Here is a 14,744-nt window from a genome sequence, read left to right on the forward strand (position 1 = left end):
ATAGAGAGAGAGAAGGGGCAGAGGGAGAGGAGAGAATCCCAAACAGACCCCTGCTGAGGGTAGAGCCCGACGCGGGGCTCAATCCCATGTCCCCGAGATCATGACCTGAGCCAAAATCAAGAGTCAGATGCTTAACTGAGTGAGCCACCCAGGCACCCCTGGGCTATATTATTTAATTGCCTAAATGACTAAAGACAATATCAACCAATAATTTTGAGACACAAAACAAAGACCTCAAGATTGTCAAGAACTTCTCCAAAAGGAAGATGTTGATCCTGCTGAAAAGGTGACAGTATTACCGTGTTACTGCTGAGAGATGTGGAATTTTCCCCAGGAATTCCAGAATCTAGAGGAATCTTAACATATAATATTAGTGGAAGAGATTCATGTGGTGGTGAAATGTTGATAATCTTGAGATATGAAAAGGTCCCGGGTTTTCTGACCCTTTATCTAACTTTTATAAATGAAATAATGAAGTATGTTGAGCATCATATTCCTGCTTGTTTGAGTTCATGGCTACCAGACACCTGTCCATTTGGGGCTCTTCCCCTCCGTTGTGTTCCCTTCTTGGCTCCTCTTGACTCACTATGAGACTCTCCTGAAGCCCTAATGGACCTGGTGGTATCAGTTACAATTCCATGATTATTTGATTTGGATATATGTATTTAGTATCTTTTTTAAAATTTTAATTAATTTGTTTATTTTTGAGAGAGACAGACAGACAGAAAGTGAGCACAAGTGGGGGGGAGAGGCAGAGGGAGAAGGAGACTCCCCGCCGAGCAGGGAGCCCGATGTGGGGGCTCGATCCCAGGACCCTGCGATCATGACCTGAGCCGAAGGCAGACACTTAACCGACTGAGCCACTCAGGCACCCACATTTTAGTACCTTATACATATTTCTATTGCCAAACCTCCTTATTGTTTTGAAATCATCTATTTAAATGTATTTATCAGTAGAATATAAACTCCATGAAGACAAGCATCTTTCTATGTCCTGTTTATGACATGAACTAGATTCTTAATACCTTGGAACTGTGCCTGGTGTGTAACAGGAACTCACAGAACATTTGGTGAATGAAAGAAGGAATATATCATTCATTTCCACTAGACTGTTCATTCTTTGGCACATTTAAGTGTTTAATAAATGTCTATCAAATTAAAGGTGAACAACTTAGTTATCTGTATAGCTAAATCTTTTTGAACCAAGAGCAATAAAGAGAATATCAGAAAGTAACAATATTCTGCATTCCACGGGGAAGGCAAAAATCTCTGTTTTACTACAGACTGCTTGATCATTCTAGCATCACCTGATATTTAAAAGATGAAGACTGGAAATCTGGGTTATCAAGAGAAGTCACGACCATTTGCTTCTCACTCAAGAATGTTCTAATCTCGGTATTAATTAAATATTATCTGATAATCTATTTCATCCAATTTATTTATTTGTTGTGCCCTGAAACTATGATAATATACCATAAGGAAAGTACTCTGAAAAATGTAGGATAAAAATTGTTAACTGAATATATTACTCAAAATAATGGCCTAGCCCTTCTTAGCAGAGAAAACATTTAAATTATATTTATATATAGCTATATAAGCACATCTTCAATTAAAGGATAGTCACCTTCCTGCTGTAATTTGAAATTACATATTTACAAATCTTAATATTAGGAGCATGTACTTACATGATTTTCATGAATAAAATAAAACATATTAAACTGGCATAACTATGGGAAAAGTTAAAATATTAAAAACTCAAATTATAAAATATTTAAAGAAGTGTCATTTTACTGCTTTTAAGCTCATAAGGCCTGATAGCTCAAAAACTCAGTACCCAGTAGATTTCTTCAAGTGAATTATTTTAATTAGTAGATCAGAGTACTTTGCCTTTTACCAATCCACTTATTATCAATAAATACTTTTAGCAAAGCATATTAAAGTGGTCCGAAACTTTCATTTTCTAAGTATGTTTCAATAGTAGAATGGCACTCTTACTTATATTGATTTGTTTTGAGAATATTTTTATTGAAAATTATAAAGTAAATTTTAGTGGTAAAAATTGGAGTCAGTGAGTCAAAAATTCTGGCTCCTTGTCTTAGGAGCTGAGTGATTCTGAACAAATTATTTAATCTCTCTAAATTATAATATTTGCATCTCCCAAATGGGGAAATAATGGTACTTATTTTGGGAATGCTATAAAAGTTACAAGAGATAAGGATCTATGTAAAATCCTCAGCATAATGCAGACCCTCGATATAAGCTGTTGTTAGTTATTATTACTGTTATTATTATTCTTGGTAATAGTAGCGGCAAAGATGCCATATGAACTGTCATAAATCTTCAACTAGAAGAGTCTTAATAAGACAATGAAACTTCACAGTATTTTGACAACTACCAAGAAATGCTGGCAAAAGGCATTATGAGTTTCAACATCTGCTATCACTCTAAAAGCAGATTAAGTTATAGAAAAACTGAGTAAATCTTAGTCTGCTAAATGCAATTACACTCTGTTTGTTGAGTTCTGAATGTCTACACTTCTTGTCACCTGCCCTACACCCACGTTATCTGCTACCCAGTTTAGGGTATGGCTTGAAATATATGCAATCTGTTCACTTGAGAACTTCATGAATACTAAACTAAACCACAGTTCCAGCATTTTCCTACAACACAGCTCTGCTTCCGTGGCACCATCTTCAGACTTGACATCCCGCCCCAATAACTGGCTTAGATACACCTGCACTAAACTTTTCACAGCCACTCTCCTCTGACACAATTTCTTCCTCTGAGCTTTTGTAGCAACCACGCTCTCCAACATGGGAGCTGGTAGCTGCGCCTGACTCTTTCAGGTTAAACTTAAATTAAATAAAATGAAAAATCCACTTCCTCTGTTGCATTAGCTACCTTTCAGCAACCACACATGGCCAGTGACTACCGTATTTGATCGCGCAGATACAGAACATTTTTATCACTGCAGAAAGTCTTATCGTGCATCACTGATCCAGACTAATTTTCCCTCAGGCATATTTCTATTCATGCCACACTAACAACTAAGCAAGAGGCTATTAAAGAAAAAAATGTTGGGGTGCCTGGGTGGCTCAGTCAGTTAAGCGTCTGCTTTCAGCTCAGGTCATGATGTCAGGGTCCTGGGATGGAGTCCCACATCGGGCTCTCTGCTCAGCGGGGAGTCTGCTTCTCCCTCTCCCTGTGCTCTTCCCCTCAAGTCATGCTTAATCTCTCTTTCTGAAATAAATAAATAAACTTTAAAAAAAAGGTCAAATCAGTTAGCTATATCTTGAGTTCAACAGTCACTTATGTATGTGTGTACGTTTGTATGTGTCAGACTTCTGAGAACATGTAGTAAATGACTGTGAACAATGTCCCTCAGAGAATTGAATGCAAGTATGTAGCTTTTCTCAAATTTATATTATCATGAAATATTTTTAAAAGAAATATCTCCAGGGAACTCTGACCTTTGAGAAACATACATTAGCACCAGCATTTTTCAGAAAGGAGAACAAGCATCCCTGGTTACAAAGAAATATAACAAAATCAGTTTATAGTTTCTCAACTTCCCCATATCACCTTTCTAAAACACATCTGCCCGATGATGATGCCTAAGAGAAAGTTTTAATGCCAGTTTCTCTTTCCCTATCTCCCATTTGACAATCTCCTCCACTTTCCAAAACAACGATATGCCTTTCAGCACACCAGAAATTTGGGGGCACTGCCCCAAAGAAACATCTGCGGTTACAAAAGAATAATTGCAATCAGTGCACATAATCCTGGAGAGGCATTTCCAATAAAGTTTACTTTCAATTTTTAATAAAAATATTAACATGCTGATAAATAATTATGCTGTCCCAAGCAATGGAGCCTGAGTATTAACAGCAATTCAATTTTAAGAAAAATTTAAAAACTCAAAGATTTTTGGTTGAAGGACATTTTAAAAATTCAAATTATATATATACTTTTGGAGCAAAAAATGAGACAATTCTCCAAGGTACTGGAAATAGAAACTCAAGGAGAAAAACAGAAGTTCAAGGAAAAAGAACAATGTAAAATCTAAAGAGGATCTTGTTTTTGTCTCTTTTAAGTTAGCTGTGATATTTAGATTCCATCAAATATATTTAGAAGAATAATGGGAGAGTTTTGTTTTGTTTTGTTTTTTCTTTAAGGGTGGTGGGGGTGAGGGGCAGAGGGAGAGGAAGAGAGAGAATCCTAAGCAGGCTCTGCGCCCAGCGCAGTGCCTGACCTACGCTCGATCCCACAGCCCTGAGATCATGACCCTGAGTTCATGACCTGAGCCAAAATCAAGAGTCGGATACATAACTGACTGAGCCACACAGACGCCCCTGGAAGAGTTTTGTTTCAAAATGTCAATATTTACAGCGCACTGCAAACTACATCATTTGCAGCCATTTATAGCTCTGAAAAAAAACATCAGACGCCATTTAAAAAAATGCTTCGAGGGAATATGGTTTTCAGAAATTCCTTCTTTGGTCAGTAAAACATTGCTTGTCCTACATCACAGTGTTGTTGGTGTTCTAAAGTGTTATGATAATAAAATTGTCAGCTAACCTATTTCGAGTGCTTACTGTGTGCAAGGCAAGGTGTTTTACACACATTAATTCAACTAATCTTTTTCCCCAGCTGTACTGAGGAGTAACTGACAAATATAATTGTATATATTTAAAAGGCATGATGTGGTGATTTGATATATACATACACTGTGGAATGATTAATAAGATCCAAGTATTTGGCATATCCACCTCCTCATATAGTTAAACCCTGTGTGCTTGTGGTGAGAACGCTTCAGATCTATTCTCAGCAACTTTCCAGTGTAATATCGTATTATTAACTACACTCATCATGTTGGACATTAGATTCTCGGAACTTATTCTTATCACTCAACGTTTGTGCCCTTTAACCTATAACTCCCCATTTCCCCCCTCCCTCCACCCCTGCAATCTATTCTATGCTGTTTCTGTGACATTGGCATCTTCTTTACCTTTTTTTTTTTTGATTTCACACGTAGTAATATCTAATCTTAACAATAACATTTTCAGGTATGTACTATCATCATCTCTGCCTACACATGAGGAAACTGAGGCACAGGCTGGTTAATCTATTAAACTCAGGTTATCTAACTATCGGAACGTGAAGCTGGAAACTCACACCATGACCCAGTGCACAGTATCACCTACTTAGATGTTTTTCCTACCTAAAATGTTCAAGTGTGGAAAGTTTTTCTTCAGCTAGGTTTGCAAGCCTTGGAAGGCAAGACCATACTGTACACCTCTCTAAGTTCCACAATACCAGGACATAGTTTTACACATAAAACACATTTAATAAAATCAAGTTCAGTAGTGGTTATCTCTGGGTATTGTGATTAATGCATAATTTTAGCTCTCGAAGACATACAATGTTTGTTGTCGTTAACATTTTCCTATTTGGATTTTCTATATCAGGCACGGATTATCTTGTAATAAGAGAAGAAAACGTATTTGTCACGAAGGCACCATTTAGAATCCACAGATACATAAAACAAGGGGAAAAGAGAGGGATGCAAACAAGCAAGAGACACCCACATCAACATGGGAGGCGAGTCAGAGGGTTTGGCCTGACCACTTGGGAGGGCTTGCTTCTCCTTACCTGGCGTCAGGAAACCACAGGGCCCTGGCAGCCCTGGGAGCCGGGCACAGGTTCAGACAAGCCAAAAGCAAAATATTGTACTTGTTAGAGGCTATGAGAGAAATTTCCAGAAATCGCATACTCTTCATTTTGCCATACATTTTAAAGAAAACTTCGACATTTCCAATTAATCACTTCTGCAGTTTTTATTTGAAAAGCCCGGTTCTTTACTGGGGCTCCTCAGGGAACTGCTTGGTCCTGTGCAAGCAGTCATTAGTCATTAGCCATGATTTATTAGGGGCTTTTCAGCTGTACCTTTGAGGTCTAGCAGCCATGTTTTTCCTTTTAAATGAATACAGTGAACTTTTATTTACAGGAGGGCAAAGGGTTAAAAATCATACCTTGGCATGTAAATTTTTTGGAGGGAGTCGTGAGTAATAATTTATCTGCCATTTCTCCAGGACCGGCGCAGCGAGCAATTCCGGGTTCTTTGTATTCCGACTTTACCCAGTCCGATAACCACTGCATGTTACAATCACAGTAAAGGGGGTTGGCTCCAATTGCCCTGGAAAACAACACCACAGAAGCACACACACACTCAGTATGGATGTTTTGTTATTTCCTAAAGGAACATAACTCAAAGTGGTGCTCAGGAGAAAATCCCTACAGATGTATTGATAACAATTTAGAAGAAAATGGAGACATCGGGGATTCCCCATTTTCCTGAGTTATAGGCAGCTGGGACTTAGGGGGTTGTCACTAGCCTTAAAAATTTACCTGGGCTCCACAAGGTGTTCTTGTATTTGCAGAGACAGGTTTATATTGGGTACATGCGTACCTGACACGCAGATTAATACTTCCTTCATTCGCTAATGATTTACTGAGGACCCAATCACTATGCCAGGTTTTGGGGCCCCAAATTATAAATAATACATTATTTTTAACACCAAAGAACTGCTTCTGGGAAAGTGATTAACACATTCTCAAACATGCAAATAATTCTCATTAGTAAGTGCTACAGTAAAAGTATTTACGAGGTGACTGTGAACAGAGGGGTAAATTTTCTGGGAGACTGGTGGTTAAAAACCTGAGCTTTTACATCGTTAGATTAAGGAGGTGGAAAAGGTTGGGAAGGATGTTTCAGGGTAAAGGACCAGGAAGTGTGAAGGGACCAAGATAAGAAAGGGCATGAAATAATAAAGACACATAGAGCTAGTTCACTAGAGTGGATCTGGACCTTCACTAGATGTCTGTCCCTTTACAAAGTCCTTCATTTTAGAACTTGGCTTCCCACTCCCATAAGCAGTAGCAGTAATAGAAAAAGTAATCAAGATGATAGCTAACATTTATTGCAGCAAAATGCAGGTACTGTGCTGAGCCACTTGATATGAATTACCTCATTTTACCCTAAATAACAACTCTAGGAGGCCAATAGTATTAATAATTCATTTTACAGATTGAGAAACTGAGGCCAGAGACATCAACCTATGGGTTTTGTAAACTTGCCAAGCTTAGTGCAAGTAGTAGATGCATAAGGTGGCATTTAAAAATAGATTAATTCTGATTTAATTATAAATATAATTAACTTGTGAATAGTAATGCTTCTAGATCTGTAGTCCAAGCAAAATTAATCCTATTCTTTCATGAGGAAAATCCCAAAATATACTTGTGAAACCATAATACTTTATATGGTAGCACTTTTAATGCCCAACTCTAATCAAGAATTGGAGTGTAGTAAATGTTATGCTCAGATTCAAACTTTTCTATGAAATTGAAAATGAGCAAAATGATGTTTTGGAGTCATTTAATGCTAAGTCTTTCCTATGTGAAGGGACGCAGTGGAAAAAATGAATGGAGCAGAGCTCTTTATGATCTAGAGAATCAAAGACAAATGCATAAAAGAAACACAGGACAGACAAGACACATGGCAAGGACAATTCGAACTGCTCCTACTGTTGGTGGGGGCGCTCACGGAAGGAAAAGATCTGCTCAGCTCGGGCAGCGCCTTCCTTCAGCTGCCTTTTAGGATAAATCACCCAAACACTAACAGAATGACTACTTTCTTCTTAATGTTGCAAACTTTCCCAGACAGTGCTGAGTTCTGCACCCCTGACCTGGAAGGCTTAATCACACTGTATCTCATGCAAATGACATCCATGGAATTTGTAGAGGGGTGGGGGGGGGCGATGTTGCCTTTGAGGTAGGTGCTGGGGTTCACACACAAAAAAGTGGAGGTTTTGCCTCCTGGGACCCTAGAGTTTAGTGAGAGAGATATTAACAGTAGGCACCAAAGAGTCTGGTAGACAGATGTACACAAAACCTACAGTGATTGCCAGAGCCCCATAAAGCACGTTCAGATATAGCATGATTGACTCCTGGCTCCTATCCTCTGCCCATCCCCTTTCTCAATTTTCTAAACATATCTTCTTGGGATTTGTTGGGTTTTGGAGGGGAGGAGAAAGCCAAGAGAGAATATGGCAGGCAGTTTCTGGGGAACTGGTAGGCAACTGATAGCACCTGCTATTTAATCTGAAGCATAATTGCCACTAGGGGGCACCAAACTGGACCTGAGCTAAGAAAGTTTTAGATCCTAAATCTGTTCCTGGATCCTCCTTCTAGGTTTGCTGTGGTCTCAACACTACCCCTATAAATAACGGAATAATGGAATTTGACCCAAAAGAGTGTATGACATATTTTTATGTTGTTTTGTTGTACTTTCCAAAAATAAGGAGATACAAACAGGCTGTTATGAGACAGAGCACAAAGAAAACAAACAAACAAACAAACAAAAAACATTTCACCCAGTATGAGGATTTGGCAGTTTCCCCGCTATCATACTATAAAGGCTTAAACCATCTCTAATTTATTTTTCCATGGTGCCATAGTCAGCACTGAATAATATTTGCTAAATAAATGGATCCAGTTTGAGCAAATCAAGATAGGCTTCGTAAAGGACATGATACTTAGAATGTCACCTGGAAAATACAAGATTTGGGCAGACTGAATGGAAAGGGAGCTGGTATTCTAGAATCAGAGAACATTAAGAGAAAAGGCATAGCAAGGAAGCTGGAGAGCCATGTTTGTAAGAAGACAATTTTAGCTAAGCAAAGAGAATTCAACTCCATTAGATAATAGAGAGTAAGGGCCAAAAGGATAAATGAAGGCTATCTTGCAGAAAGCCCTGTAGCTAGGTTGAAAATCTTCACATTTTCTTTAAAGATGGAGCCAACCACATCTCATGTTGTGACAATAGAAGAGATGGCAGAGGACTGTGTGTGAGTTTGACCCTAAACCCACATTCACGAACTAGGTACTCACAGGTGTGATAACGCAGAAAGATCATTGAAAGCACCTTCAGGCACAACAGAAATGTCATTTCCATGTAATGAACTAAAAGCAAAAAAAAAAAAAAAGCAGTATTAAATTTCTTATATGTCAGAGAGTTCAGAAAAATTCTCACACATGTGTGAGACTTTAGTTTACAATAAGCATTTTAAGTCAGTACAGAAAATATGATCTATTTAATACACAGTCTTGATGTAACTGGGTATCTATTTGGGAAAACAAAAAGTTCCTCTTTCACATCATATGCATAAAGTCAATTCTAGATTGAAGAGCTAAATGTAAAAACAAAACTAAAAATATACGAAAAGAAAATAGGGAAGAGCTCCTTTTTATAAACATAGGATGGGAAAGGGTTTCTTTCTTTTTTTTTAAAAAGATTATATTTATTTATTTGAGGGAGAGAGAGAGATCAGGAGCAGGGGGAGGAGGCAGAGGGAGAAGCAGACTCCCCACTGAGCAGGGAGCCTGATGTGGGACTCGATCCCAGGACCCTGGGATCATGACCTGAACCGAAGGCAGATGCTCGACTGACTGAGCCACCCAGGCGCCCTGGGAAAGGCTTTCAAAGCACCATATAAAAGTCAGAAACCATAAAGGAAAAGAGTAACACATTTTTGACAACACAAAATATATCCATAACATGAAAGATAACATATAAGGAACAGAATGGAAAATATTGACAATATAATTAAGATACAAGGATTAATTCATTTGTAAAAAGACCTGCAAAGTTAGAGTCAAATAGTAGATGCATAAAGACATGTATGTTAATAAGGAAAAAACAAGGTACCCAATAGAAAATCAGAAATGATATGATCAGGCCCATGGAATAAGAAACACAAGTAATCAATAAAAAAATAAAATATACACAAATGCTCTAGTTATTAGAATTTCAAATTAAAACAGGAATGGAAAATAATGTTCAATCTGTCATAGAACTATTAATATTATTCCATATTTGCCAGAGTGCTTTGAAATAGGTACTCCATTAAAATCAGTACTCAATCTGTCACAGAACAAAAATGAAAGAATTAATACCATTCAGTATTTTCCAGAGTGCTTTGTAACAGTACTCTATTAAAACAGAGTTGGTGGAAAATAAGTTTGTAAACTGACAAATTCTTGTTTTGGAGGGAAAAACCTCACAGTTACTTTTGGTATCCTCACAACACACTTGACAGTACAATGAATGTGTAGGATGTTCATTCTAGCACTGTATGGAATAATGAAAATCTGGACTCAAACCACATGACAGTTGGGGCACCTGGGTAGCTCAGTCGGTTAAGCGTCTCACTCTTGATTTCAGCTCAGGTCATGATTTCATGATTGTGAGATTGAGTCCGTGTCGGGCTCTGTGCTGGGCATTCAGCCTGCTTAAGATTCAATCTCTCCCTCTGCCCTTCCTCCCCTCTCTAAAAAACAACAGAAAACTGCCCCAAAACCCAAAAAACTACCACATGAGAGTTAAAGATGGGGATGATTAAGTAAGCTATGGTTCCTTCATCCTATGGAATATTCTTGTATGAGTTAAATAGCTAAGGAATATTTTTATATGATGGAATGGAAATACTGTAAAGAATATTGTTAAATAAAAATTAGCTGATGACAGAACAAGAACAAATCCTATTTACGCTTGTTTAGAAAGTGTAGAGCTGTGGGCATACGTGTATCAGCATCTAAAAACAAATGCATATAAAAAAGGACCAGAAGACAACATAGAACTGTTAATTAATTCTGGGGGAGGGGATTGTGATTGGGGATCATGTCTCACTTCATATATTTAAAATACATTTTAGGGGCGTCTGGGTGGCTCAGTTGTTAAGCATCTTCTTTCGGCTCAGGTCATGGTCCCAGGGTCCTGGGATCGAGCCCCACATCAGGCTCCCTGCTCAGTGGGAAGCCTGCTTCTCCTTCTCCCACTCCCTCCTGCTTGTGTTCCCTCTCTGTCAAATAAATAAAATCTTTAAAATAAAATAAAATACATTTTAATAGTAAAAATGTACTCATTGATTATGTAATTTTTAAAGAAATTAAAATTTCTTGTATGTTGTTCAAAGTGAGTTGGATCTTTATAAAACATACATCTTACTATTATCTATTACCAAATCAATGACTACAGCAACAATGTGGTGTCATCCAAATAAAGGCTGCAGAGTAGTGATACAGGAAAAGATGTAATTTTCCTATGTCCAAATTTGTAGTAAATCCTAATATATATGTCTGAAAATGCCCAAGAATCAAAAAGCAGTTAAATCGGTAAAAAACACAAGCCCAAACTCAGATCCCTGAGATAAGAGATATTTTGTTGACCATAAGATGCTTACAGTAATCGGAGAGACTTCAATCCATCGAAGGTTCGAGGAGGAATACATCTCAAACGGTTGTAACTAAGAATTCTGAAAGCATACATAGCAGATTTGTTTTACTCAGATACCCCCAAACGGCTAAATGTCATTTTAAAAATAAAAAGACTAAGAAAAAGGTTGTTTCAGCATTTTATAAACTGGGAATATTGACGTATAGTATTTTGTGACTGTTTGTGTTTTCAGTAATACAGCCTATTTCTTTCTAAATACAGTCTCGAATGCTTCCTGCCCTGGCCGATGCTAATGCCTCAGCTATTCCCTCCCTCAGCTGACAGACTTCTTAAGGATCTCTCCCAACCCCACCACAAACGTAAATTATTCTTTGTTTCTTTTCTGGAACCCAACAGGTTTTTAAAATATCTGTGGTTGTTTGTTAATTGAGGTTGTTCTTGTCTCTTTCTCCCAACAATATTTATATTTCCTGAGAGCAGGCTCTATCTGTCTTGTTAACAGAGAATGTCCAAGTGCCTGGAAAATGCATTTTGTCCAGTGAATTAATAAATACTCAGGACCAGATTTTCATACTCACAAGGTGAGGAGCTGGGTCATGTTACTGAAGCTCTGATTAGAAAGGGTGCTTATCCGGTTGTTACTTAAGTCTCTACAAGAGAAAAGAGAAACAAATGGAGTGAACTGTTACCAGAGAAGGTGAAATATTAGTGATTCTTCCAAAGAGAACGCTCTTCTTGCTCGGTCACAGGGGCACTGCCAGCACTCAGCTTTTACCTGAAAATAACCAAACACTGGATAACCCCTGGGATGGACTGTAATAGTCATAATTATTCACGCCTCTGCCTGTTGAAATTAGAAGTGAGAATGTTTTGCTTTGGCCAGTGAAGGAAGTACGGCCACCTCAGAACTGAAGGTTAGAACGAGCTCACGCTTCCCGTATCGCTCTCTGCTCGCTCTTCTGCAAGACTTGTGATGTTCCACAGCCAGGGCCTACGTCCTGGTCCCAGAGCAAAGACATGGGGAGGCCCCTCACAATGGACCCATTTTATGTGTGAGAGATACACCTTTGTTCTTGAACGTTCCATTGGTTGCACATTCTTCAGCTTCCCTGGTACACACAGGCAAATTTGATAACTAAAAGCATTCATTTGGTTACATTTGCAATGCCATAATGAAAAATTTTGCCCTTGGCAAAATCACTGGCACACAATACGCAGGTCCTTAATAAATATCGCTTTAATTAATAAGTAAATAAGAGAGATGTGGGTTTTTTAACCAATGCTATATGGCTATTTATAGCCAAGTATAACTGTACTATGGGCTGTGATTTATATTCAGTGAACTTGATCTTCTTTTTATTATATATATCTGTGACTATATATGATATGACATATGTAATACATATTGTAACTATAATTATATTGCAATATAACATAATATAATAATATATAATATATAATGGCATATTATGTATCTTTGGCGATTTTGCAATAGGAAGAAATGAGTGAGTATATAAATACACATAGTCATAGAGTGATATGTATATATTCACTAATTTTTCTCTACTGCAGAATGCCAAATACATAAAGAAAAGGAAGATTTATGAATAAATGAAAAATTCTAGGTCATGGTTTATGATCACTATATGTGTGTATATTCACTACTGTTTCCTAAAGCAAAATATATAAATAAATGTAAGATGCAGAAAAACCAAAGATTATCCATTCCTTTATTAAAATGACCAAAATATCAGTAAAATGAACCTATACAACTTGAGAAATGATAGGAATGCTATAGTAGCTTCATGATCCATCCTCTCAGCTGCTGCAGTACTATCCCTAAATTCAGAAAGTAAATAAGTGTGTCTATATTAGCAGCAGTTATTTGCCTAGAGTAGCATAATGAGTCATTGGTAAAGCCATTTCTGGATCTACAAATGCTCATTTTTCATTTCCAAACTGGTCTTAAATAATTGCATACTGTCCCACAAATGACCCAATTCTGCCGAAGTGACCCTCTGGAAATTGCAGCAATTTAATGGTTTATTTAACAGAACAAAATGTATGTAATCAGTTCCTACTGCTACTAAATAAGTAACGAGAGGCAGGCAGAACAAGACATCTTAGGGGATGTTCTCTCTTTCTTAATTTAATCATTTGTCATTTAAACAGTCCTACATACTTTCTACCAAGTGATTTTCTTACATGTTTAAGGGAAACTGAAAAGGATTAACAGTGTTTTAACCAACCACAACCTTTCTAGGGCCAAGATTACATTGAGAAATGTAACACTTTCTGGGACTTACATTTCTAGAATTCACTAATTAGGGATCAACCTCCTTGTTGTAGGAACACTAGAAATTGGCCTCCTCAGCCAACCATACTTACTCTAAAATAAGATAGGACTTAAACTAAAGATAAAGTATTTCCCTTTATATTTACTCCTGTTGCTTATTTTTGTTTGTTTGTTTTTTGAGAAGCTTTATCAATTACCAGCAAGGCTACTCTAAGTATGACATTATATACAGTAAGATTATCTCTTTAAAAATATTGTGCATATAACTAGATCGAAATGTTGGTATATTTAAATATAATCTTGTATTATCACTTAAAAATCATTTGCATTGATGAAAAAGAGAGATGTTATTTTACGAGGGCATCAAAGCAAAGTGAAAAGTCAGTGTCTGAAATTTATGCTCAGAATGTCAGCATCTTTGTCAAGTTTACTTAAATACTGTGTAATTAAAAATGAATTTTATAAAATTAACTTTGAATACTGGAAGTCCATAACTTAACTTAGAGCATATTATATAAGAAAATCAAACCTAATAAAATGTATTATGAGTAAAGTTATTATCATCCACAATCTTTTGCTTAAAGTCAAGAAGAATAAAGCCATTACTTTCTTTCTTTCTTTTCTTGGCCTGTCATAAAATAGCCCATGTTCATTATCAGTAGAAGTATCGAATTTACTGCATTTCTCTAGTTCTCTGATACTTAGACTTTATCATATTTGTACTTTGAATGGAGGAGGTCCTTTCTCTAAGATGCCTGATTGATATTCAATGAAGATGCACCTACTGATCCAGAACTGCAATGAGGAAGGAGGGAAGCATCTAACTGTAAATGATTTATATTATCTGAAAGGTTCACTAAATCTTCTGCCCCTTGCTACCCCCACTTTGGTGAACTAGAGTAAGTCAAAGACGGAAAAAAATACAATACGTTACTTACATGAGTGTTAAATGTTTGTAGTTATAGAACTCCTTAGGCACCAGTGTAAATTGGTTCCCATCCAGATACCTAAAAACAAGGAAACAATATTATCTTTTTTGAAGGAACAATGGTGTGGCATAACTTAGTTTCACTTTTAACTGAGGCAAGGAAGCCCTTTGCAATTCTGGCTTTAAGACATCATGTTCGCCCTAGCTGGGATTGTTATTTAAAAGAA

General features: G+C 37.2%; 1 protein-coding gene across 4 annotated transcripts in view; it reads right to left on the reverse strand.

Moving 5' to 3' along the window:
• SLIT2 (slit guidance ligand 2) overlaps positions 1–14,744 on the reverse strand; it is a 361,031-nt gene that overhangs the window by 50,998 nt on the left and 295,289 nt on the right. For all 4 annotated transcript variants that reach the window (XM_021679394.2, XM_021679393.2, XM_021679397.2 and 1 more), the window contains 5 exons: positions 14,528–14,596; positions 11,872–11,943; positions 11,301–11,372; positions 8,950–9,021; positions 6,033–6,196 (listed from right to left, as the gene is read on the reverse strand). In XM_021679394.2, coding sequence (XP_021535069.1) covers positions 6,033–6,196; positions 8,950–9,021; positions 11,301–11,372; positions 11,872–11,943; positions 14,528–14,596 — 449 coding nt within the window. The remainder of the gene's footprint in view (positions 1–6,032; positions 6,197–8,949; positions 9,022–11,300; positions 11,373–11,871; positions 11,944–14,527; positions 14,597–14,744) is intronic.

This window comes from Neomonachus schauinslandi, chromosome 2, assembly GCF_002201575.2.
Source record: "Neomonachus schauinslandi chromosome 2, ASM220157v2, whole genome shotgun sequence".
NCBI classification, from domain to species: Eukaryota; Metazoa; Chordata; class Mammalia; order Carnivora; family Phocidae; genus Neomonachus; species Neomonachus schauinslandi.